This window comes from Geotrypetes seraphini, chromosome 14, assembly GCF_902459505.1.
Source record: "Geotrypetes seraphini chromosome 14, aGeoSer1.1, whole genome shotgun sequence".
Lineage (NCBI taxonomy): Eukaryota > Metazoa > Chordata > Amphibia > Gymnophiona > Dermophiidae > Geotrypetes > Geotrypetes seraphini.
The window spans coordinates 39,825,954-39,852,687 of record NC_047097.1 but is presented as its reverse complement, the minus strand read 5'-3'; the positions used below and the strand labels follow the sequence as shown (position 1 = coordinate 39,852,687).

Below are 26,734 nucleotides of genomic sequence, written 5' to 3'. Positions count from 1 at the left end.
TTCCGGAAGACTGGAAGGTGGTGAATGTTATACCGATCTTCAAAAAAGGTTTGAGGGGAGATCCAGGAAACTACAGATCTGTGAGTCTGACCTTGGTACCAGGATAGATGGTAGAGGCGCTGATAAAGGAATGCATCATTGATCACCTTGATGGACACGGTCTGATGAGGACCAGTCAGCACGGTTTCAGCAAAGGCAGATCTTGTTGGATGAACTTGCTGCACTTCTTCGAGGGAGTAAACAGGCAGAAAGACAAGGGCAACCGGATCAACATTGTATATCTGGATTTTCAGAAGGTGTTCGACAAGGTTCTGCATGAACGACTACTTCAGAAAATTGTGAGCTATGGAATCAAGGTTGAAATATTCAGGTGGATTAAAAACTGGCTGGAGCATAGGATACTGGGGGTAAATGGACAATACTCGGACTGGAAGAGCATCACCAGTGGGGTGCCACAGGGCTCAGTGCTTGGACCCGTGCTCTTCAACATCTTTATAAACGTTGGTACGATGAGTGAGATGATTAAATTTACGGATGATATGAAGTTATTCAGATTAGTGAAGACACAGGGGATTGCGAAGATCTGCAATGTGACATAATCAAATTCGAGAAATGGGCATCGACATGGCAAATGAGGTTCAATGTGGATAAGTGTAAAGTGATGCATGTCGGTAACAAAAATTTCATGCACGAATACAGGATGTCTGGGGCGGTACTTGGAGAGACCTCCCAGGAAAAAGACCTGGGAGTTCTGATCGACAAGTCGATGAAGCCGTCCACGCAATGTGGCAGCGAAAAAGACGAACAGATTGCTAAGAATGATAAAGAAGGGGATCACGAACAGATCGGAGAAGGTTATCATGCTGCTATACCGGGCCATGGTGTGCCCTCACCTAGAGTACTGCATCCAGCACTGGTCGCCATACATGAAGAAGGACATGGTAATACTCGAAAGGGTCCAGAGAAGAGCAACTAAAATGGTTAAGTGGCTGGAGGATTTGCCGTACAGTGAGAGATTGGAGAAACTGGGCCTCTTCTCCTTTGAAAAGAGGAGACTGAGAGGGGACATGATCAAAACATTCAAAATACTGAAGGGAATAGACTTAGTAAATAAAGACAGATTGTTCACCCTCTCCAAGGTAGGGAGAACGAGAGGGCACTCTCTAAAGATGAAAGGGGATAGATTCCATAGAAACGTAAGGAAGTTCTTCTTCACCCAGAGAGTGATAGAAAACTGGAACGCTCTTCCGGAGTCTGTTATAGGGGAAAACACACTCCAGGGATTCAAGACAAAGTTGGATGAGTTTCTGCTAAACTGGAACATAAACAGGTGAGGCTGGACTCATTTAGAGCACTGGTCTTTGACCTGGGGGGCCGCCGTGTAAGTGGACTTCTGGGCACGATGGACCACTGGCCTGACCCAGCAGCAGCAATTCTTATATTCTTATGTGTTTCTGATGAGTGTTAAGTGCTACTATTCTAAGAGCTGTGCAAGTAGTTGGCCCCTAATAGAAAGCACCAAGTTACAGAATGAGGGTTATGTAATTGTGTGTGCATTTGATTTGATGAACATTGTGAACCATTTTCTATGCTATAAGTTACAAAAGTGGGAGTACCGCCTACGCCCCACCTTTGATTTACTAATGTGTAGGCTCCATGGCAAATATATGCTATATAACACACACACACACACACACACTCCTTTTACAATGCTCTGCTAGCAGCTGCCACTGCGGTAAGCCGCTGCAGTAAATGCCCCGAAGCCCATAGGGATTTGGTGTTTTTGCTGCATAGCAGCCGCTAGCGTGGCTTTGTAAAAGGGGGGGGGGGGGGCGGAAGTTATGTAGTTGCAGAATAGGAGAGGGGTTAGCATTTTAGACAATTATGTGTACAAGGGGTGCATAAATGTGGGCACCTAGATAATCAAACTGCCCTTCACATGCCTAGACAGAAGCAACAGCATGAAGCCTGCCAAGGAAATCAGATTGGAAGTGGTTTGGAATACTGTCATTAAGGAGAGAGGGGTAAAGAATCATTTCTCAAATGGCTAGAGCAGAACAAAATTTTTAAAGAGCATGATAGCAGCAGTGTTTCATGCTAAAGAGTTATGAAAGCAGTTAGTTTTAAAAAAATGAATAAAAGCAGTGAGAAGGTACAGTAATAATAATCATACTCTCTCTTTTGGTGATGGAACATTCCAAGGCAATTTACTCAGTGTTATAATAGCTGGAATGAAAGATCATCTCTATAATCTATTTCTTCGCAACAATGAAATTTTGTTTCATTTTGGAGTACACTAAAATGAAAAAAAAACAAAAACCAACAACCCCAAAACCAAAGCTGAAATGAAATAAAAAGCAATAATATGAAATTTAAAACAATAAATAATATGAAATAACATTTTTAGACCACATATTCCTACCTAACACTTCATAAAATATGAAACATTTCTAACTCTTTAATCAGATATCAAGGATGAATAGATATATAAAAACACATTCAGTCACATTGTTCCCAGTCTCTCTTCTGCTTTCCTTTGTCTGTCTTCTCTTAATGCTATTTCCAGTGTCTGCAGGCCGTCATTGCGCATCTCTCATCTCTCCTATCTTCTTCCATTCCTCCTCTACATCTGTCTCTGGCATACTGATTTTTCTGCTTTAGCATTTTACTCCATTTCTTTATTTACTGCCTCTGTTCATTCAAATGTCACCCTTTCTCAAATTCCAGTCCACTATCTTTCAGCTATTTCTTTCACTTTCTTCTTAGCCCTCTGTTTTTCATTCCTCCTCTAGCCTCTTCTCTTTTCTGTCTTTCATCTATTCCCCATTATCCCATATCCACCCTCTATTCTCAGCCTCTCCCAAGTTCTTTTCAACATTCCTGTATCTCATCTTCTCACCAGCTCCAGCTCTTTCTCTGTTTATCTTCTCCTCCCCTGCCTTTAGTCTTTCTTTTATCAACGGCAATCTTCAATTACCCCTTTTCATCACATTTACAGCTCATTTTCATCCTGTTCCCACTCATATCCTTGATAACCTATCCCCACGGCCTTTGCCACAGTTTCAGCAATCCCAATATTTCCCATATTTTCCTCTCTGCCTGTCATTCATTCAGCATCTCCCCTATGTTTTCATCCCTTTCATTTAAGCTACACTAGAGGGAGGGAGGGTAAAGAGAGGAGGAGATGCTGGAGCACAATGGGTTGGGGGAGGGCAGAATAAAAAAGGTAGAGTGAAGGAGAAAGAGGAAATACCAGACAGGGGGAATGGGGAATAGGAAGACAGAGGGGAGATCCTAGATGGGAGAGAAAGAGACAAGATGTTGGACTAAGGATTAGGAAGAGGATAAGGCTGATGCTGGCAGGTGGTGGGGATGGGAAACATGTAAATTATGTTAGAAGAAGGATTCAATGCTGGGTAGGGGGCTGATGCAGAGATTAGGCATAGGAGAATGGGACCGATGCTGACAGATGCTAAGCTGGGAGTTGAGTTGGGATAAGGGGCTGATTTGGGGAGGTCTGATCTTTGAGAAGAGGGATGGGGCTGGGAGAAGAGGTCTGATGCTTAGAGAAAGAGTCAGATGGTGGAAATAGTGGCTGACAGAGGAGAAGGTGGTAGAAGAATCCATTGCTGGGGTAGAGATAATGCCATGCTGACAATGACAGATGATGGAAACATAGAAATATAATGGCAGATAAAGGCCAAATGGCCCATCCAGTCTTCCCATCCAGAGTAACCATTATTTCTTCTTCTCTCTAAGAGATCCCACATGCCTCTCCCATGCTTCATTGAATTCAGAAATAGTCTCTGTCCCCCACCACATCTTCTGGGAGACTTTTCCACGCATCTATCACCCTTTCTGTAAAAAAGTATTTCCTTAGATTACTCCTGACTCTATCACCTCTTAACTTCATTCCAGAGATTCCTTTCAAATGAAAAAGACTCAACTCATGCACATTTATGCCACATAAGTATTTAAACATCTCTATCATATCTCCCCTCTCCTGCCTTTCCGCCAAAGTATACACATTGAGATCTTTTAGTCTGTCCCCATAAACATTATGACAAAGACCACGCACCATTTTAGTAGCCTTCCTCTGGACCGAATCCATCCTTTTTATATTTTTTTGAAGGTGCAGTTTTCAGAATTGTACACAATATTCTAAATGAGGTCTCACCAAAGTCTTATACAGGGGCATCAATACCTCCTTTTTCCAACTAGCCATACCTCCCCTATGCAACCTAGCATCCTTCTAGCTTTCGACGTCACCTTTTCAACCTGTTTGTCCACCTTAAGATCACCACATACTATCACACCCAATTCCCGCTCTTCTGTTGTGCAAATAAACTCTTCACCCCCTAAACTGTATCGTTCCTTCGGGTTTTTGCAGCCCAAATTCATGACCTTGCATGTCTTAGCATTAAATTTTAGCTGCCAAATTTTATACCATTCTTCATGTTATTCAGACCGTCTGGGATGTCTACTCTATTGCAGATTTTGGTATCATCCGCAAAGAGGCAAATCTTACCTGACAGCCCTTCAACAATATCTAATATAAAAATGGTAAGAATAGGCTCAAGAACAGAACTTTGAGGCACAGCACTGGTAACATCCCTTTCCTCAGAGTGATCTCCATTGACCACTACCCTCTGTTATATTCCACTCAACCGGTTTCTGACCCGTCATGTTGGGGGGGGGGGTTCTTTAAATTTGATTGAAGTATAACATGCTGGGTTTTGGATTGCACACAGAAAACCAAACATCAGCTCAATACCAGTGATATTTTACTCATAATTATTCATGTGCAAAACAACAAGAACAGCCCTCAGAATATCATAGCACATGACTTAGGGCTTTTCTCAGTACGAACTGTGAAGCCAACCCAAACAGCATAAAAAGACAATGTCCATTTCCAAGCAACAAAATATGGAAAATAAGAAAATACCATTGTACTGGATTAATACATTTTTCAATTTGCTTTCAGAGACCAAAACCTCCTTCTTCAGATCAGTACAGTATACTCTACTGCTGTTACAGTATCATTTTCTCACCTGAAGAAAGAGGTTTAGATCTCCAAAAGTTAGTAAAATATTTGTTGAAATTAGTCCAATAAAAAGATTACCTTATTTTCATTTTTTATTTATAAACATTTATCAATACAGCTACAACACTATTTTATTCCAAAGCAACAACAAAAAAAATTTTTCTACCTTTTGTCATCTATGGTTTCTGCTTTCCTCATCTTCTCTTCTTTCCATACAGCATGTATCCTCTCTCCCCCTTCCATCCACTGTCTGCCCTCTCTCTTCCTTCCAAATGACATCTTTCCTTTTTCTATGCCTCTTCCATAAACTGTCTATCCTGTGCCCCTTCTTTATACAGTATGATTCATTTCAGCTACACCCCCTCTCCATTTTTCTCTGTCTCCATCCCCTCCCCCATGCTCTGACATCTCCTTTTCTTCCTTCCTTCCCATCCTATTGTCTTGCATCTCTGTGTCATTCCCTTCCCTTCCCCATGCCCTGGCATCTCTCTCCTCCCCTTCAATTTCTCTCTCTCTCTGCGTGCTCTGGTATATACTCCCTTCCCCAGGATCTAGCATCTCTCTCTCTCCTCTCCCTTCCCTGGTCTTCCTTCTTCTCTCCCCTCCCGATTGGACAGCTTTCTTCCTTATCCCTCCCACCAATTGGGTGCATTTCTCTATCCCCTCCCCCTCCAATGCTCCAGGCTATGGTACAAACCTCTACCGCAGATGAGTAAAAGGGGTGGGGTTACTGTAATCTTTCTACAATAAGTTTATGCTACCAGAAATAACTCCAAACACTGATATATGTAGCTGTCAGTCATTAGTGGACACGTGGTTTAGGAAAGGGTGGTCTAAGAATCTCACTGATATTTTATATTTCCTATTTATTATGGAGTACTGCTTTTATTTCTTTTATAACATTTTATTGTACACTGGCAAAAGAGCAGTATATTAAGCTTAATAAATGAAATTAAGATTTCCATGTAAATGCTTGGTTAACTTTAAAGGAATTAGGTATATTTTCTTCGAGTCTACATAATTATCTAGATTTATTGTGGATAATGCAGTGGTGACAATGAGTACCCCTACCAATAGACAAGTGTAACGCTCATATTAGGGAACTCTGGGCCTAGTTCAGACTGTTTTCTTTTTTTCCTGGAATGTTTAATTATGAAGTGATAATAATATCTGACTATTTGTAACTCCTTCTCTATGAATAGTGGACTAATGTACAGTAGAAACATACTATGTTTTCCTTGCATCTTATTAAGAAATTATTGCCAGTAATACTGTTATTTTCAATATGATTTGTGATCATAAAAAAATTGAAATTCAATAAAGAATAAATGATTAATCCTTAAACTTAAATTTTACTTTCTGTACAAGTTTATACTTGATAATTTATTATAAAATGAATAAATAAATAATAATTTTAAAAAAGAATAAATGATTAAAAAAAGCTTAATAAATGATAAAAAATCGATAACAGGAGAAAAACCCATAAATGACATTAATCCCCCAGTTTATGAAGCCACGTTAGCATTTTTTATTGGCAGCTATGGTGGTAAAAGCTCCAATGCTCATAGAATTCCTATGAGCATCAGAACTTTTACCGCCAGAGCTGGCGATAAAAAATGCCAATGTGGCTTCATAAAAGGGAGGGGTAAATGAACTGACCCAGAAAACAAATGGGAAATCAATCCACAAGATCTAGGATAGGAAACTCCAAAAAACAGAGCAATAGAAAATCAATGGTCTGCAACTTCACAGAACTTTTATTCATGACACAATCATGTTTCACCCTTACAATGGTTGCATCAGGGGCTGTAAAAACCAAAACAGATTCTGTTACAGAGTAAAGAGAAGTTTTTGCCATTAAGTGGTACTTTTGAATGATACCTTTTAGTTTTTACAGCCCTTATAAGGACCAAACATGGCCGTGTCATGAATAAAAGTTCTATCAATATGTTTATTAAATGAACTGAGAAATATCTGTCAGCACCCATGTTTCAAAGGAATGCATATCCCTATATACTTCGACGACACCTCTTTCCGCCTACTAGTACAGTCCTCCATTCTCAGCATTCTGGACTACTGCAATATAATTTACTTAAGCTCCACGAAGAAAACCATCAGGAGACTGAAGATGATCCAAAATACCGCCGTCCGTCTCATCTTTGGCCTGAATAAATGGGAACACATCACCCCCGTTTTACCACCAACTTCATTGGCTGCCATTCGAATCCAGAGTTCTCTTCAAGTTCGCATGCTTCGGCTACAAATCAGTATTTGGTTCATCGCCAAGATACATCAATCCTCACTTTAACCTTAATTGCACCAATTAGAAATCCAGTAGAATTCAGCTGTTCGCCTTCCCCTCGCTAAAACTACGCCATCTCAAAAGATTCTTAGACAAAACCTTCGCCTTCCAGGCAGCTAAACTGAACCCATGGCTAGCCCAAATGATACTTGAGGCTCCCTCATACCTCGGCTTCAGAAAATTACTCAAAACTCACCTATTCAGCGAACAGGACCCTTAACTCTCCCCCTCTCCTGCAATAACACCTCACCCCCCGCACTGTTCTTCTCTTTACCTCATAATTTCTTCTCTACCTTCTATCCTCTCCCTTCTTCGCTGCTCAATCTCTGAAAAAATGTTGTAAATCTGCATGTTATCGCGGATCCTAATTTAATTGATGTGAACCGCCTAGAACTCGCTGGGTATGGCGGTATACAAGAATAAAATTATTATTATTATTATATGAACAGTGATGTATTCTCTACAGGTTACAATCCCTTTAACAATCTAGCATAGAAGTGTGCACAGAGATTGTGGCACAGTGGTGAAAGCTACAGCCTCAGCACCCTGAGGTTGTGGGTTCAAATCCCATGCCGCTCCTTGCGACCCTGGGCACGTCACTTAATCCCCCATTACCCCAGGTACATTAGATAGATTGAGGGCCCGACAGGGAAAAATGCTTGAGTGCCTGAATAAATTCATGTAAACTGTTGAGCTCCCCTGGGAGGATAGTATAGAAAATTGAATGAATAAATACAGATGTTTGTGTCCCCTTCCCTATGGTCCAAGACAATCTCCAGAAAACTGCTAACTGAGCTATGTGACACAGTAATATGTAAAACATCTTAGCTTATGCGCTAAATTATTTTTCCTTTCTCCCTTATTTGTCCCCATTAGCATCCCACTATAGAAATTTTATCACATGGCTCCATCTGTAAATAAGAATCTTTATAATTGCTAGAGAATTCAATTTGTTGTTTCAGACTGCAAATGAACAGCCATATAGTGAAGTCCATCATGCAAGCATCTACAGTTTATATGCACAAGTGAGAACAAACCTTTTTTTTTTATTTATTTTAAAACTAGATTGCCAACTGCATTATAAGAAGTTTTCCCCATAATTTGATTATGCTCAATCGGAAAATAATTTAATAAAATTTTTAAAGCTTATCCTGGGATCCCTCAAGGCCACTGATTACATAAAGCTCTGTTTTTCTTAAAATTTGCTATTTTTTTTGCTTAATGGAGCAAATTTCTTGGTATTATAGCTATAACTTACTATATGTTTTCACACTCAGCAATGATACATTGATAAAAAGACATTTTGGTCCAGATTCTGTAAACGGCACAGTTATCGACATCTACCTTAAAAACAGCCACCGATCGCATGTCAATCATACAATAGCGCTGTTTACAGAATCACAGCTATGTGAAAGATAGGCACCAGAAATGTAGGCCAGGGTCTCCAATATATTTATTATAACAAGTGGGGTCGGATACCTTAGAACCCTACTAAAATAGTGTCACAACCACAAAAGAATAGCAAAACATTCTCCTGTCATCAAATAACAATAAAAAGGACATTTTATGCAAAATATCTAGCAGTATTTTATTAAATGTACCTTCAATATCTGCTGTGGAAAATAACAGAAATTTAACATACTTCGCTAATAGCTAAACAAATACACTTGAAGACATTGAGGCCCAGATTAAGAAAAAGGCACAGTTCGGAAGGCACTGGTAGGCAAATGAATGGCGCCCTACGTTAAATGTTTTAATTCACAATTAACGGTGTGATAATTGACTGCGCTGTTAAAAAACAAAAACTAATTAGGAAAATAATTAGGCACCACAAGGTACCTACAAAAAAAAGGGGCCTGAATCATATCTACACAGACGCTGACCAGTGCCGAACATCAAAAGAGGTGTGGTTATGGGTAGGGTTGACATTCGGTGCTACTAAGCATGATTTTACATCAAAGATAGGTACTGAAAATGTAAGCCTGTAAAATCCTGGCCTACATTTTTGGTGCCTATCTTCGACGCAGACTGTGATTCTCAAAATGGCGCCATAGTTTGAATGGCTTGCGACCAGTGTCATTTTTTTTCAGATGCTGTTTTGAGAATCCAGGCCTCAATTCTTGAGGGTTTGGAACACCATTGGTAGATGACTACACCAATGTGTGCATGTTTACCTATTATCAAAATATGTTAAATTTCTGTTATATTCCTCAATAAAGTACAGATAGTGAAGGTTTATTTAATAAAAATGCTACTATATTTTTGCATAAAATGCTTTTTTATCATTATTTGATGACAGGGGAATGTTTTCCTATTCTTTTGTGGTTGTAACACTGTATTAGTGGGGTTCTAATGAACCCAACCCCACTTGTTATAATAAGCATATTGGAGACTAGTGTTATTTCTGTACTGATTGATTGTTCTTTTTCAATAAAACAGACTTGACGTAAAATGTATCATTGCTGAGTGTGAAAACATAAAATTATAGTAAATACCAAAAAATTTACTCTATTAAGCAAAAATAGCAAATTTTAAGAAAAACAGAGCTTTATGTAATCAGTGACCTTGAGGAACCCCAGGATGGGCTTTAAAATTTTTTAAAAAATTATTTTCTGATCAAGCAAGTTAATGGGGAAAAACTTCAATTTACTCAGGTTTCTCTAACTTTAGGTTTTTCTGGACAATCCTAACGTACAAATAGTTTTCTGCCTTCTACCTCTCATCCCTACATAAAAGGAACTGAGGCTCTTCCAGGCAATAGATTTTTCCAATTAATGAATATTTATCCCATATGTTAAATAAGCTGAGCGAAATAATGGCAACTCAAAGAAAGGAGGTACAAATAAGTAAAAACAATGAAAAATAGGAGGAAGCTGCATATGTGAAATCCTTGAACGTTTGCATACTAGTTGTTCCAGTAGGTTGAGAAAGACTGTGAGACAGAGTTTGTGCCTTTATTCCTTGATTAATTGTTTGATAAGAGTACAGTAGGATATATGGAAGACAGTTTAGGCCTGATTCTATAAATGGTGCTAACTGCTCCTAACCTGGAGGTACTGGTCCACATGGTTGTCAATGAACCACTAGCTGTCCTTTATAGAATCACGCCTAGTGGCACCTAGGTGAACTTAGGTATCACTAGGTGTCCTAGAGGTAGGTGGCGGTATATTAGGCCTAATGATGCCTAAATTTACTACACCAATTCTCCACCCTTAGTCATGCCTACTTTTTAGGTAAGCATCGTTAAGCATTGGAGGACACCTCGATTTAGGCGTTGCTAGGCTCCATGCAGATATCTGCATACAATCTTTATTTGTAATTTAAAAATTGGGGTTTTTTTATCAGTTTTTAATGGCATGGTTAATTACAATGCCATCTAACCACTTATAAAACAATTTAGTTGCATGCAGATTTTAGTTAGGCTTCGCTAGGCGCCTACCCTAGGCACCGTTTATCGAGTCAGGCACTTTGTGTTGTGTGAAAGGGGTACAGTAAGATACATGGTAGAAGAGAGATTCTCTGTGCCTTTATTCCTTGAGCCACTGTTTAAAGTGGGTACAGGAGGATACACAGCAGAAGGAAAAGATTCTATTTATGAAACCTCACCAAGCTAACCAAGCTAAAGGGCAAATGGAAAGAAGAAGAACTGAATCTGAATGAGAGCATTTCCTCCAGGATAAAAGAAGATCACTCAGTAACTGTGAAAGGAAACTGGGAGGGGCATTTTCAATAGTATATCTAAGTTTGGACATTTTAGGAAAGGCATCCAAAAATCCAGTAGAGAAAATGTCCATTTTTAAAACCGCAAGTCATCTATCTTTTTTTTTTTTTTTTAATGACCTATCTAGACATTTTTTGCCATTAGTGCATCTATCTTTTTTGGGCCATTTTCGAATACAAAAACATCCAAAGGAAAAATGCACACAAATAAGCCATTGGGACATAGATACAGCCAGTATTCTCAGCCATCTGGCCACAGTCACCTGAGCAGAGGGGCATTCTAGGGAGTACTACAGTGAACGTCACATTAAAAAGTATACATTTCACTATAACCTGTATGGTGAGCCCTCCAAAACCTACCCAAAACTTGCTGTACCCACCTGAACATCACAACAATGGCCCTTATGTCTGCAGGTGTCATCTATATGTAGATACAGTAGGTTTTGGGTGGGTTTTAGAGGACTCACCATACAATATAAGTAGGTTATGGTGAAATGTGTACCTGGAAATTTTTTATGTGACGTTCACTATAGTACCTTCCTAGAATGCCCCTCTGCTCTGCTCAGATATGTCTGTGTGGCCATCTGAAGCAGTAATGCAGGCTAGAATGTTTTGTTTCTTTCACAACTTTGGTTGGTGGGATGAAGTCAGGGGGAGAAAGGGGGGGGGGGGTCTTGTCTTAATCCTTCCAATTGTCATCTAATTGTCAGTTTCGGCACCTTTTTTATCCTTATTTGTTTTTAAAACAGGTCTAGCCTCAAACATCTAAATAGTGCCCTGGACATTTTGTCCAAGTCCTACGCCTGCCTAAAACACACCCCTTGGAATTTAGACAAACAGGGAAGAGAAGCCTAGAAAGATGTCTAAAATATTTTGAAAATAGTGATTAGGACATTTTTGCAAGAAAAACATCCTAATGCCACTTTATGCCATTCTTTGGATATTTTTTTTTCTTTTGAAAATGAGCCCCCGAGTGTGTGTAAGATACTGTGTAGGAGCCTAATCAGCTGCATTGGAGCTGAAGAACAGGATTGTGCAGTTAAAAGTATTGCTGTCAGTTTTCGAAGTGATTTAACTATCGGCTGAATAACAATCCAATTATATTTGAGGTGATGGAGGAATCTCTGCCCAGTTAAGGGAAAAATACTAGATAGGTAAATGTCCCCAGGATTCAGGAAACTTATATGAGTGGGGTATTCTACAGATTTCTAGCAGAGAAGAGATTTCACCTAAGAATCTTCCAAGATTAGGAAAGTGAAGAGATTCTACAGAGGATCTTGTTGATAGAATCTAAGAAAGGTGAGGTGAATAGAGAAGATTTGGGGCATAAGGAATCCCACCACTAATTTTGTGTCTTGCAATTTTCTTTTCCCCTATTTTTTTTTGTTTTTTACTGTTTGTCTCTGAAGTAGCAGAAGAACTGTTCATTTTTAACATCACTTTGTAAATTATTTTTTTACTCATACTACTAGAGTAATGTGAAGGACATCAAGTAGATATTTTATGATTTTCTGTCCATGGAAGAAGAAAGCCCCATGGACTTTCCAAAAATGCTAGAGGGAGAAGAGACCCCAAGGGAAACAAGTTCAAGCTTACTGAAGAAGTATGAAAAGTTATATGGCAGCTGAATTGTTTTACCAAGCCCATAAATGAGATCATCTTACTTTTTTAATAATTAGGCTTCAATAGCTCTCTTTATGATGCAGAATGAAACTTAATCTTGATTCTCATAGGGATTTTTTTTTCTATGTAACACTCCCATTTGCCTTTCAGATTTAATCATGCCTTACAATCCATGAAGACCTTGGCAATCATTTCTGCATAGCTTATTAGCTATTCCTTTCCCCTGCTAGAATCTACCTAGAGGCTGCCCATCATTCTTTCACTTTCCTTTGATGTCTCATCTTTTCTTTACTAATTGTATTTCATCCCTCCTTACCTTGTGTTTAACAATGTTAATTTTTAGCACATTAAGTTTATTTATTAAATGTATGGACTGTTTTGTTACCCAACATATGTAACTTTTAAGTGTACACCGCTTAGAAACTTGGTTTAAGCGGTTAATCAAGTCATCTAATAAACTTGAAACTTAAACTTGAAACTTGTTGTGGAATTCTCTGTCATCAGATCTGTGATCATGTTTCTCTCTTTGTAGATTAAGGTCAAGGTTATACATCTTTAATCAGATGTTGGAATGATGTTGAAGATATTAGGTTTATGATGGTGCTTTGGGGGTTTTTTTATGCTGACTGTTGTACCCTAGATTTCCAAAATCCATCCCAGAATATACCTATATGTAGGTCACATAAAATACACACCTTCTAATCATCACTGTACAACCTCCTTTCTCCTTAGGAGACAAACGATTGAGAAATAACCCTTGGGGTAATTCTATAAAAGCCGTTTTATGTGCAAAAAGCTCTTTATACAATTACCTCCATGTTGCATTTTAATTTTCTCTACTCTTGAACACTGCAATTTTGTAAAGATTGGACTGTGTACCTTTAACAGACTGTTTCCTATAAATTTTGTGCCTTTCATACTGTTTTACTGATTTTTGCTTCAGTATGGATTTCTTTTCTGCTATGGAACAACATTCGTGCCTGGATTCTGTATAGGACACCTGAATCGGGCCTACCCCCGACCAAAATAAACCCGGAGGGGTCTTAGGTGCCTGGGTCAATCAGGCCTTAAGATGCTAAGGGATGGGCTGGAGAGGGGCGGTCCCGCCTCATTTTGACAGAGGTGAGCCTGCCGGATGGACGGTGAAAAGACACAGCTGGCCAACTTTTTAAGGTTAGTTGGGGGGTCCGGAGGGGGAGGGGGGTGTTAGCGGGGGAGGGGACTGGAGGGGAGTTCATCTTCAGGCAGGAGAGGTTGGGCACCCTCCTGCTGGTGATCAGGGGGGGTGGGGGTCAGCTTCTGGCAGGAGGTGTTAAGCACCTTCTTGCCGGCGATCGTAGGGAGGTGGGGGTAGTCTTCCCCCAGGAGGGATTGGACATCCCTCCTACCTCATTTGTTTTGGGGGGGAGACTGTTGGCCGCCTAGGTTCGCCTAGCCTTAGGCAGCCTGTCTGAGGAGTTTTTTTTTTTTTTTTTTAATGTGTGTCCTGATTGGCTGATTAGACAGCTGTAGGATGCCTACAGCTGCCTACAATCGGGACGCATTTACAGAATCTGGGTCTCAGTGTTTTGGGTTAGTTACTATTGTGCTTTAACCCCCAGATTCTATATATAGCGACTAATGTTACAGGCACAAATCTGTGCAGATTCCCATTTTGTACATGCAACTTACCCCCTCCTTTACAAATCTGCACTTGCATTTTTAGAGCTAGCCATGGCAGTAACAGCTCGGACGCTCATAGGAATTCTATGAGCATCGGAGCTGTTACTGTGGCGGCCGGCGCTAAAAATACTAGTGCAGCTTTGTAAAGGAGGGGGTTAATTAGTTAACAAGCCAATCTATGCCAATAATTACCAATTAAGCAATTATTAGCACTAGTTTGTGCACAACTTTCTATGTGTATTCTATAAAGTGGTACATGTAAATTCTACTGTACAGATCTCAAGAAGGGGCGTGGCCAAGAGAGAGGAATGGGCAAGTCATGGGTGTTCCTAAAAGATAGGCACGCTATTATAAAATATGCCTGATCCATGCACAATTTATGCACAGGCTTTCATTGGCAAAAATGGCTGCACTTAAATTTTAGTCATGGGGATGGGTTCTACATGTACTATAAACTGCCTAACTCTGGATGCAGTTTATAAAAGTAGCATTAAGTATAGGTTTTTTGGGTGCTAATTTTTAGGCACCATAAATAGAATTTCCCCTTAAGGGAATAATGTATGATACTTCCCATGTAACACACATAAAATGGCAGAATCATGTGATATTTAACTGTAACACGTCAGTTTACTGCAAATGCATGCAAAGTACCTCATTATGCAAATCAAATAAAGCAGATTAAGTAAAATGTCAACTATGAACTGGCATTTTTTCCCTCCCAGGCATCATTAGGCTACTAACATGCAGTCCACTGCTACCAGGGGCCAGCTTTAAGGGGGCCAGTGCCTAAAATAAGATCTTATTTGGCAACTTGACTATCAACTGTGAGACCAGTGCTATTTTGAACCCAGTGCCCAACATGTGCCTTCCACCACTAAGCACCAGAGATTTCAGAGGTAGGATGGGGGTTGGGGAAGAAGGGTGGAGAGGTGGTACCTTTGGGGAGGTAGGGGATCTTTGCTGCCATGTCAGTGGATGTCCTCGAAGGGATGAGAATCTTTTCCAGAAAGATCAGGAGGATCTTACTCATACATCAGCCCCTTTAAGAAGGCTCCATGGTGCATGGGACAGTACACTAGCTCTCTGGGAGAAAATAATGCAGTTTATGAGCTTGAACAAAATATGCATTATTCACTGTGTGGAAATTGCTGAGTTACTGCAAACTAGCGACTCACACGGTAAATGAAGCTGCAGTAAAATGTGATATTTTTACCACAGATTAGTAACTTCCCCCTTGAGATCCCGCTTTGGAGCTTTCAGCCTGGCTGCTCCCATTCCAGAATCAATGTTTCAGATACTGCAGCTAGGTTTTCACACTCTGCAGTTCTAAAGTTATCCCCTTGAGTTAGTTGTGGAAAGGTACTTCAGTGTAGAGTTAGTATAGAATGCTGTACAAAGACAGTCACATTATAAAATCTAAATGACTTGAAGGTAGAACAGCTGAGTATATAAACTGTTGATAACTCAAGTCTTCAATAAATTATCAGGCTTTCTTATGTCATTCTGAGCAAATACAATTCTTATTTCTAAAACCACTGCACATGTAGATATTTTTATTTTATTATTTGGAACTTTCAGGCATCAGCATGACAAAGCACACATTTATTTTAAATATACTAAACCTTATAAATATGACAAAGCACACATTTATTTTAAATATACTAAACCTTATAAATATACTGTCAACCCTTTCCCCCAACTTTCTCTCCTCTTCTATTAATTTAGTTACTAGATGTCTGTCAGCAGAGCTCTTGTAATTGACTCCCTTCTTTTCACAAGGCTGCTGTAAAGCTGTGCAACCTCTTTATCCTTAGTCAGGAGCCAAACAATTGAGAAATATTGGTCATGCTAGACTGCAGGAAACCAAGTCCTTAATCAGCAAACTGGAAAGAGATACCGCCAGCAGAGGGGCTCTAATTAACATGCTCAGGAAAGACATTTTTTTACTAGGACAGAATGAACCGGGCAGACAGCTAAGGCTATGAATCTGTGAGAGGAGGAAGACAAATACTACATTTAGATTACCATCTGTGAATATTGAAGGCAGACAGGATTCTATCCAAGCTTCGGTAGTTCTTTCGCGTTTCCATTTTTTAAAGGTAAAAAAAATGGCTCAAGAAAAGGATGTACACAATTAAAATGGTAGATCAGGCATTGTCCCTACTGAAAAATGCTATCACGGAAGCACAGAATCTCTACATTCCGCAGATATCCAAAGGACGGAAATATAAAAGCAAAGGAGAACCAGCATGGCTTACTAAGGAGGTGAAGGATGCAGTAAGAGAAAAGAAGAATTCTTTTAAAAAATGGAAACGCGAAAGAACTACCGAAGCTTTGAACAGCCACAAAATCGACCAGAAGAAATGTCACAAGGCGGTGAGGGATGCCAAAAAGGTCTATGAGGAGAAAATAGCGCAAGAGGCCAAAAACTTCAAGCCCTTTTTTAGATACATAAAAGGGAAAAAAACCTGCAAAAGAGGCAGTGAGTCTGCTGGACGACCAGGGAAGAAAAGGGTGATCAAAGACAAACAAATTGCAGACAGACTAAACTTCTTTGGGTCTGTCTTTACGAAGGAGGACATTACATCAATACCTGAAACAGTGAAATTGTTCAAGGGAGAAATAGAGGACAGCCTCACCACAGTAGAAGTGGATTTGGACCAGATATACTACCAGATCGACAAACTTAAAAGTGACAAATCCCCTGGACCGGATGAAATTCACCCGAGAGTATTAAAGAAACTGAAGGTAGAAATCAGAGAACTACTGCAAAACCTTGCTAATCTGTCAATTAGAACTGGACAGATACCGGACGACTGGAAGATAGCGAACGTCACCCCAATTTTCAAAAAAGGATCAAGAGGAGAACCGGTGAGCCTTATGTCTATCCCTGAAAGATGGTTGAGGCACTGATTAAAGATAGCATAGTCCGGCACTTGGATACACATGACCTAATGAGAGCCAGTCAACATGGCTTCAGGAAAGGGAAGTCATGCTTGACGAATTTATTACAATTCTTTGAAACAGTAAACAAACAAATCGATAACGGGGAACCAGTGGACATAATATACTTGGACTTTCAGAAAGCGTTTGACAAAGTTCCACACGAAAGACTTCTCAGGAAATTACAAAGCCACGGAATAGAGGGAGACATACTAAGGTGGATAGGCAAATGGCTGGAAAACAGAATGCAGAGGGTGGGCATAAAAGGGAAGCTCTCAGACTGGGAGAAAGTGACTAGCGGTGTGCCCCAGGGCTCGGTTCTTGGGCCCATCTTATTTAATATTTTCATCAACGACCTAGAAGAAGGAATGTCCAGTGAAATCATCAAGTTTGCAGACGACACGAAGCTATGTTGGGCGATCAGATCACAAAAGGACAGCGAGGAACTACAGAGAGATTTGAGCCAGTTAGAGAGATGGGCAGAGAAATGGCAGATGAAGTTTAATGTGGAAAAATGCAAGGTAATGCATTTGGGCAGAAAGAACAAGGAGCATGTCAGGTGCAACTCTGGGTAAGAGCGAACAAGATAAAGACCTGGGGGTACTGATAGATAGGACCCTGAAACTGTCAGCACAATGTGCAGCGGCGGCAAAGAAAGCAAATAGAATGTTGGGCATGATAAAGAAGGGAATCACAAGTAGATCGGAGAGGGTCATAATGCCGCTTTATAGAGCAATGGTCAAACCACACTTGGAATACTGTGTCCAACACTGGTCTCCCTACCTAAAGAAGGATATAAAACTGCTGGAGAGGGTGCCAGAGGCGAGCAACAAAGCTGGTAAAAGGTATGGAGAACTTGAACTACAAAGAACGACTTAGAAAACTGGGACTGTTCTCCCTTGAGAAGAGGAGACTGCGAGGGGATCTGATTGAGACATTTAAAATAATAAAAGGAATCAACAAGATAGAGCAGGATAAAAAGTTATTTACAATGTCAAATGTGACTAGGACAAGAGGTCATGGACTGAAGCTGAGGGGGGACAAGCCCAGGACAAATACCAGGAAGTTCTACTTCACACAGCGAGTGGTGGACACCTGGAACGCTCTCCCAGTGGAGATTGCTGTGGAACCCACCGTTCTAGGATTTAAGGGCAAGTTAGATGCACATCTCCTCGAAAGATACATATAAGGATAAGGGGTGACTTAAGTTTTCGCCAGGTTACACCTGGCTGGGCCTCCGATTGAGCGGATCACCAGACTTGATGGACTTAGGGTCTGATCCGGAGATGGCAGTTCTTATGTTTATGTTCTTATGTTCTTATATGCATATTTCCCAGTACCTAGGACTAGATTCACTAAGCTCACCGATCAAGTCCCGACCCTTTTGTGACCTGATTTTCCTCCGACCCGATTCAATAACATCGTGGCCGATCATCCTCCAATCAGATTCAATCCATGCATGCAAATGAGGGGAATTGGTATACAAAGTAGGAAGGACACGATTCACTAAACAAATGCAGGCACATCAACTGGGATGGCCGATCCAAAAATAAGCGACTGCTGAGGACAAGTCACTTGTGTAAAACCCTACTCTCTGCCCCGATTCTCCTGCTCTGGCTGCCCTGCTCTGTGCTGTGATTCTCCTGCTCTCAGCCCCGATCTCCTGCTCTCTGCCCCGCAGTGCAAGCCCATGGTTTTAACCCACAGATTAAAACCACAGGCTCACGAAGTTAAAAGTAAAAAGGGCTTGCGAAAAGTAAAGTTAAAAAAAAGTTTTTATCCAGCTCTGTCAGGTACGACATGCGGTTGGGAGCGTGATTCCGATCGGCATCTTGAACCAGCCCCCCGGCCTGGACCAGATCAGTAGTCCATTTTGTGAATCTGGCCCCTAGTCTATCCACAAATATAGCAGGTGCAAGGCAAATCTTCAAAGAGACACTACCACATTACAAGCTGCATATCTTCCACCTAATTGGTATAATAAATTGCCCCAGGGAAGACAATTTTCAAAATAATCTTAGATTCTTAAAAGAACCAATGTGCTTACGATGCCCAGTCTGAAAACTGTCTGCATCAATCTAGGCAAAAGCATGACCATTGCTACCCAGAGGTATTGTTATAAAAATATTTTGCTAATAGAGAAACTTATATTTATTTTAAAACAACACCTTTTAATACTTTTTTAAAAACATTTATGGCACACTAGTCTTTTTCTATTTCACAAATATTTAATATCATCTAACTAACTTGGCCTCTCTCTTTTCACAGCTGTTTTTAAAACATCTTCTAAGTATTAGTTATTATGAATCAGATCAGGTCAGACTATCTTGAGTGGCCTCTCTCTGAAGAAACCTCCTGGCAAAAGTGGACCTTATGAAGCAGTTACACTTTGAAGGACCATATCAACCCTACTGGTTCTGATTACATGGCAGAGGGAAGGCCCCGGCGGGGAAGGCCACAAAGCAGCCCATTCAGAGCACTGCCACCGCTGCTGTTTTGGAGGCTTCAGAGGTATGTAAGGCTCATGGTGGGAGGGTCGGTGCACAAAGGGATGGGAGGGGGATATCTTAACTAGGGCTTATTTTGAGGGTAGGGCTTATATTAGAACCTACCCCGAAAATCATGCTATGGCTTATTTTCGGGGTAGGTCTTATTTTCGGGGAAACACTGTACATGAATCTAAGTTCAATGAACCCTAGCCCAGAATTGTTGAACTTGCTGGGCTAGAAGGAATGAACAGGGGAAGCTTTGAATAATTGCAAATAAAGTCTTATAGTGCTGTTGTCCCACTACAGACCACCTCACTAAAACCAGAAGCCCCAAAAGGAGAAGATGGAAACTGAGGGTCAATTTAGAAAGAATGCTTTTCTAACATTGTTCTGCATGCAGTATTACTCAAATGAATATTGCTTTTGTATTACGAAAAAACTACCTGTTCTTGCATCCACTTCTGTCTTTCTTCTGGAGTCCTCGCTTTTGTTTTAAAACCCCTCTGCATTGATACAGATGGAATATTCAATGACTTTGGCCTCCCCTCATGTCTGCTGACAAGGTGCTCAGCTTCTCCTTTCTGGCCTATCTCCTTATAGTCCTTTGGCACATTTTCTCTCTCTGTATGCTCAGGGCTCAGGTCTGTTGCACTATTGATGCTGCTCATACTCATACTCATTTTAATCTCAGCAACAATTTGGTCAATATCTTCTTCCTGGTCTTCTAATTCAGCATCTCCTTTCTGAAAAGGATACAGTGATGTCCCAAGAGAGTTTCTGTTTGCTTCTGCTAAATAATAGTCCTGATAACCTTCTTCATTTTGACAATATTGTACAGTCTCATTCTGCTCTTGGTCATGAGCTTCTAAGGAGGGTATTCTGTCCTCTAAAACTTGCATTTCATTTCCTTTATAGTCCTGTCCTTCTTCTGACTCAACTGTGTCCTGATGCTGCATTTTGGTTTCTGTCCATTCCTCTTCCACAGCTTCTTGACATTCATCAGTCTCGACACTGTGTTCTTCATGAGGAACATACCCCTCACCATTGCAGTCCATGCCCTCCAGATAACTGTCATCTTCAGGACAATACCTGATATAATAAGTGATACCTTCCTCTTCTTCTGGCAAACCTTCATCATAATCCTCCTCTTCGGAGGTATTATTAACATAATCAGAGCTAGAGTCACCATCCCCACTATGATCATTGCATTCTTGCTCTACTTGGATGGGACTAACTTGCCTGTTGACCGCAAGTTCTGCAGCATCTACAGTATACTCATTGACTGATGGGTCACTTTCTTCATTTTCCGGCTCCTTGATGTGAGGGGAAGGAGGACATGATCTCACCCTATGATCCAGCATACTATTTTGGATGCTTTGATGTTTCCTGTTTGCCATAGTTCACGTCTTACATGAGAGTCATTTCCAAGCAATTACTCTAGGAAAGATAAAAAACATATATTTAGGAACAGTTCACCTACACAAATCACATTTATACAGAAAAACAAGCAAGTCGTTTTTAGTTAAAATTAAAGAACATAGGCAACACAATTGTTCCCAAGAGGACTGCATTTAAAATCACTTTGCAAGCCATAAGCAGATGCTGTAACTATGAAGAAAGCCTTAAAGTATGAATGGAGAAAAGATAATTTACTTGCTTGGGATTATGGTTATGGAAGATAGCATAAACTTAACTGTAATCAAATTAAAACTATTTTTTTCATTTTCAACATTTTATGTGCTCTCACATTTAGGTTTCAATGTTGTGATATCCCTCTTCAGTGTAACCATCATCCTTCTTAGAACATTCTTATTATGGCTTTTAAAATGCCTAATTTCATAGCTGTTTAATGGCCATATTGAAAAACATTTCCCCCACAAAACTGGTATTCTATATCATCTATGTAGTGTTTGAGGAACAGAAGATGCTAGACAAGTGAATAGGACAAGATGAGGAGAGTAAGTAGAAGGGTAGAAGAAAAAGTGGTAAGAAGGTCGACTAAGTGGCTGAGCAAGTGCCTTGGTTGAGAGAACTGGAAAAGAAAAGAAAGAGAATGGACAATTGTGTGGCATAATGGGGGAAAGACAGTAAAAGAAAAAAAAAGAGAAGACATTTTGCTATATATAAAAAAAAAAAAGATTTTTGAAGAAAAACAAGGGAATAGATTTTTTTTTATATATAGCAAAATGTCTCCTCTTTAGTGGGCTTGTAAAGGACTGTCTTTTTGTTGATGTGTTTTATAGAAAATTTGTATGATAACCTTTTTTTCTTTTGATATCTTTATGATATTGTAAAAGTTTTAAATGCAATAAAAAGAAAAAAAAGAAAAATAAGGAAGAATAAAGAGGACTGCATAATTGCTATAACAAGTACGAGGTATTCTCTGGCTGAGAGCATAATGAACAGAAAGGGTACGGAGAAACCAAAGTGAGAGGCAAGAGTAACACAGAGATGGTGGTAACATGGGAGGAGGGGGGAAAAAGTCAGGAAGAGGAATAAATAGCACATACAACTAGCACCATATCAAGGATTGCAAAAGCATTGCACCACAGAGTGTGAATATGAAGGGCTAAAACATTGCTTCCAACTCACCATTTCCTCTTATTAGGGACAGTGAACGAAGTGGATTCTGGGAACCAGTGAATGAGACGCATAGCACTCAACTATTGCTCAATATGGTCCTGTATTTAGATGCCAACAGGCAAAAACATACATGCTGGAGAGACAGTCACACAGCATACTACTGTTAGGAATTTGGTACAACGCTTCCAAAATTCAAGCTGAGGGCATAGGATTGAGGGTACACATGGAAACTCTATGATGACCAAATATTTTTTGCATACTGACAAAATAACATCAGAAAAATGATGCTGAATATCTTATTTGTGGCATTACAGAAAAATTGAAACCCTGAATATAACCAGATGTTCATCCATTTATGCACCTCCTCTGGAAGAATAAAGTTCTAATTGACTGACAGAAGCAGAAATATGTATTCACAATTCTTTTCATATTGATAGATGAAGATACTATCACATATTTGAATCGAACTCATACAAAAGAGAAAAAATGAGATAACACATATAATAAGCTGTACTTTTCTATCCTATATAACTTGCTGAATAGAGATGCAATGTAGAAATTCTAGAGAATTAGAGGGTAGAATTATCATGGACAGTTACTTTAATATCATTGATTTGCTAAGCACGTTTCATCTATTGACGTGTCATGTTCTAATCTATATTTATTTTAATAATTTTATACTGCTGATAATCTCAGCGATTTCCAAAATAACACACATAAAAACGTGGAGGGGCATAATGGAAAGGAATGTCTAAGTCTGTTTTTGTCTAAGCCGCATGTCGTCCAAAGTAAAAAACAGCCTAGGACACATTTTTTAAAAATATGTCCAAAATTTTTTTTGTTTCGAAACTTGTCTAACTATACGTCCTGCTGATCTGATCGTCCAAGCCACTAAATCGTCTATCTTTATACCACATTTTCATCCAACTTTTCGTTCAAGTCAAAAATGCCTAGAACAAGCCCTGTTGGACGTGGGAGGGGTCTGCAAAGTGATGGACTGAACACCCCAGACATGGCACCTAAATAGTGGGGTACTGCTGTGAACTTCACAAAAAGGGTGCCATGTCTTCTCCTCACTACAGCTCCCTTATAGGTCATGGTGAGCCCCCCAAACCACCTCCAGAATCCCCTAGACCCACTTATCTACTACCCTAATAGCCCTTATGGCTGCAGGAGCCACTTATATGCTAGTAAAAAAGGGTTTGGGGGTATATAGGGGAGTGCACATGTTTCAATATCAATGCAGTGATTACAGGGGCTTATGGGCATGGGTCCTCCTCTCTATGAGTCCCTAACGTGATCACCCCCAAGATGGCTTAAGCCGCCTCTGTGCTGGATGACTAGGCTTTCCTATGCCAGGCTGCCAGGTGATGATGGTCTGGAGGCTGAATTTTAAAGGTGTGATTATGATTTTTATGGGGTTGGGGGGGGGTCGGTGATCACTGGGGTAGTGTGTGGGGGGTCTGTATTATGTGTTTGCAGTGCTTATCTGGTGTCTTTAGGTGGATTTTTGTGACTTAGAGCATGTTTTAAATGGTCTAAGTCACAACGTTCAAGTTCCGTCTAGGCTCTGTTGTAAAACTTTCGGTTATACATGCTGTACGACTAAGTCTATGCCTGCCCACGTCCCGCCCTCGACACTCCTCCTGAAACGTCCCGTTTAGCTATGGTTGTTCAGCGGCACTATGAAGGCCTAGATCATTTAGAAATACGTCCAAAACCCGGTTTGATTATCGGCACTTGGACGTCTTTCGTTTATGATTGTCCAAGTGCCGACTTAGGCCACTTTTTGGATGTTTTTCTCTTTCGAATATGAGCCCCTTAGAATATAAACAAGCTGTTACACAAAAACCCAGTAAGGTCATCATAAATATATCTTACAACATAACAATAATATACTCAGAGTACGCTCAGCATCTGCTCAACAACTGCAGTACAAAAAAAAAAAAATAGCATAATTTCAAAAGGACAGTTCACATACTACATCATATGTCGGCATCCATAATTAGCTTAGGGCTCCTTTTACAAAGGTGTGCTAGTGGTTTTAGCGCGCACTTAGCGCATGCTAAAATGCTGCGTACGCTAGCCACTACTGCCTCCTTTTAAGCAGGCAGTAATTTTTCAGCTAGTGCGCACTAATCTTGTGCGTGCACTAAAAACGCTAGCGCCCCTTAGTAAAAGGAGCCCTTCGTTTTAAGCAATTTTTTAAAGGTAGATTGTTCCACACATAATCTTAATGGACCAGATATTATAAATATTATAAATATTATAAATATTCAATTCAGTCCTTGGGACACATCAAGTCAGTTTGATTTTCAAGATATCCACAATGAATATGCATGAGATAGATGTACAATGGAGGCAGTGCATGCAAATAAATCTCATGCATTCGTGTGTATTATGGGTCTTCCGAAAACTGACTAGTTCAGTGTGTTCCGAGAGATGGGCTAAGAACCTATATATATATATATATATATATATATATATATATATCCTATATATAAAAGTATTATACAACTATTTATGATTTATGCTACATAAATGCCTATTCTGCCATATTATACTGTACCTTGGTTTGACCATAACAGATGTAATACTTTTGTTAAGCAACAGAAAAAAAAAAAAAAACAGCCCAGGTCTGCTCATTTGACATGGAAATTAGACAATTAACCTGCTAGTAAGCATTAAAAAAGGTAAGCAGGTCATTTTATTCTGCACACATCGGGCCTTCACTGGACACAAAGAAAAAGGTGTGTGAAAAATTAGCGGTCATACTGAAGCCAGGCAAATCTAGACAGGCTTGAGTTCAAGTGGGACCGCTGAGAATTCTGTAGCAGTTCTGTACTGTTTGTGATGTTTTACTGATTAGTTATTTACATTTTATTGTAATCTCCTTAGGTATTAAACAGAGCAGACATTTTTAATTAGCTTCAGAGTCAGTTGAGAAATTCATCAGTACTTTTTTTTTCAATCACTCTAGGTAAACTTAAAACAGAGTCACTGTAAGTCAATGAGGATTCAACAAGCTCCTGATGCTGGCATGATATCTGCTGGCAGCGGAACTTCATGAGCCAGTGAATCCACTTAAAATTGCAGGGCAAGTGAAAAGGGCAGGTCCCATGAATGAAGTTGGCCATTCAGCATCAATTTCCCATGCTGAGCACCTGAAGTTAGGAGCTTCAGTTTTTCACTGAAATTAGATACTTAACTTAGGAGCCATAGTTGTTTTGTAGAGATGAAGAATTATTTTGCTGAAATAAATTATTTGGGGAGATACAGGAAAGGGTTGTTAGTATTGAAAGCCAAAATGAATCGGCAGCACAGGACAGCAAAAGATACAAGCTGTAATCTGGTACACTTGAGGGTAGCTAGGCAAATTTCTACCCAGATTTAGAGAGAACTTCAGGGGGCAGAATATGCAAATTGCTGATTTTCACTACTGAAATGAAATCACATACAACTGTTATTTAAACATATAATAATAATAACAAAAATAAGACAGTTATATTAATTTTGAGTCCAAAAATGCATTAGGGCTTATTTTCAGTGGATGTCTTTATTTTTTTTTTTTCATGTATAATAATCATCTCTCCCTTCCTCTCCTTCACCCCAATTCTTCCTCTTTCCTTTCTCCCCCCCCCCCCATGAGCAGCATCTTTCCTCCCCTCTCACCCATCCCCTTTTGCAGCATCTTTCTATCCCTCCCTCCCATCCCCCTGTGCAGCAGAACCCCATCGAGCCTCCTACCATGAGACTGACATACCTCCAAAACAGCGGCAGCACTCTGAACGGGCTGCTTTGTGGTCTTCCCTGCTGGGGCCGGGCCTTCCCTCTGCAGCATCTTTCTATCCCTCCCTCCCATCCCTCCCTCCATCCCCATCCCCAGTGAGGAAGACTACAAGGCACCCCATTCAGAGCGCTGCTGCCACTGCTGCTTTAAGAGGCCTTGGAATGGAGGTATGTCAGATCTCACCGGGGTGGGGGGGGGTCACTGAATTGACAAGTCTGATTTTTTTCGGCAAATCACGCAGCACTAGTGTAAGGGATGGAGTCGGACAGTATCGGGGACATTCGGGGGGGGGGGGGCCTTCAGGGGTCGATCTTAACTAGGGCTTATTTTTGGGATAGGGCTTATAATAGGAGGATCTTTAAAAATCATGCCAGGGCTTATTTTTGGAATAGGGCTTATTTTGGGAAAAACAGGGTATCTATCATTAAAAGCTGAAGGTATGGTATGTATTGGAATATTGCAAGGAGGTGGCAAGGATTCAGGAGGAAGGCAAATTCTCCAACTCAACCAGAAAGGCAAAGATCTTGCTTCAGTTCCTGGCTTCAAATTATTTAGGGAGTTCAAGAAAAGAGGAAAAA

The 26,734-nt window shown here is 40.1% G+C and overlaps 1 protein-coding gene across 4 annotated transcripts in view; it reads right to left on the bottom strand.

Moving 5' to 3' along the window:
• The window catches only part of APBA2 (amyloid beta precursor protein binding family A member 2), a 339,269-nt gene that overhangs the window by 138,092 nt on the left and 174,443 nt on the right, over positions 1-26,734 (bottom strand). For 3 of the 4 annotated variants that reach the window (XM_033920561.1, XM_033920559.1, XM_033920560.1), the window contains exon 2: positions 20,227-21,220. In XM_033920561.1, the coding sequence (XP_033776452.1) occupies positions 20,227-21,180 (954 nt within the window). In that variant the 5' untranslated portion in view covers positions 21,181-21,220. Of the gene's footprint in view, positions 1-20,226; positions 21,221-26,734 lie in introns of those variants that run through there. The other variant, XM_033920562.1, reaches the window with a different exon arrangement.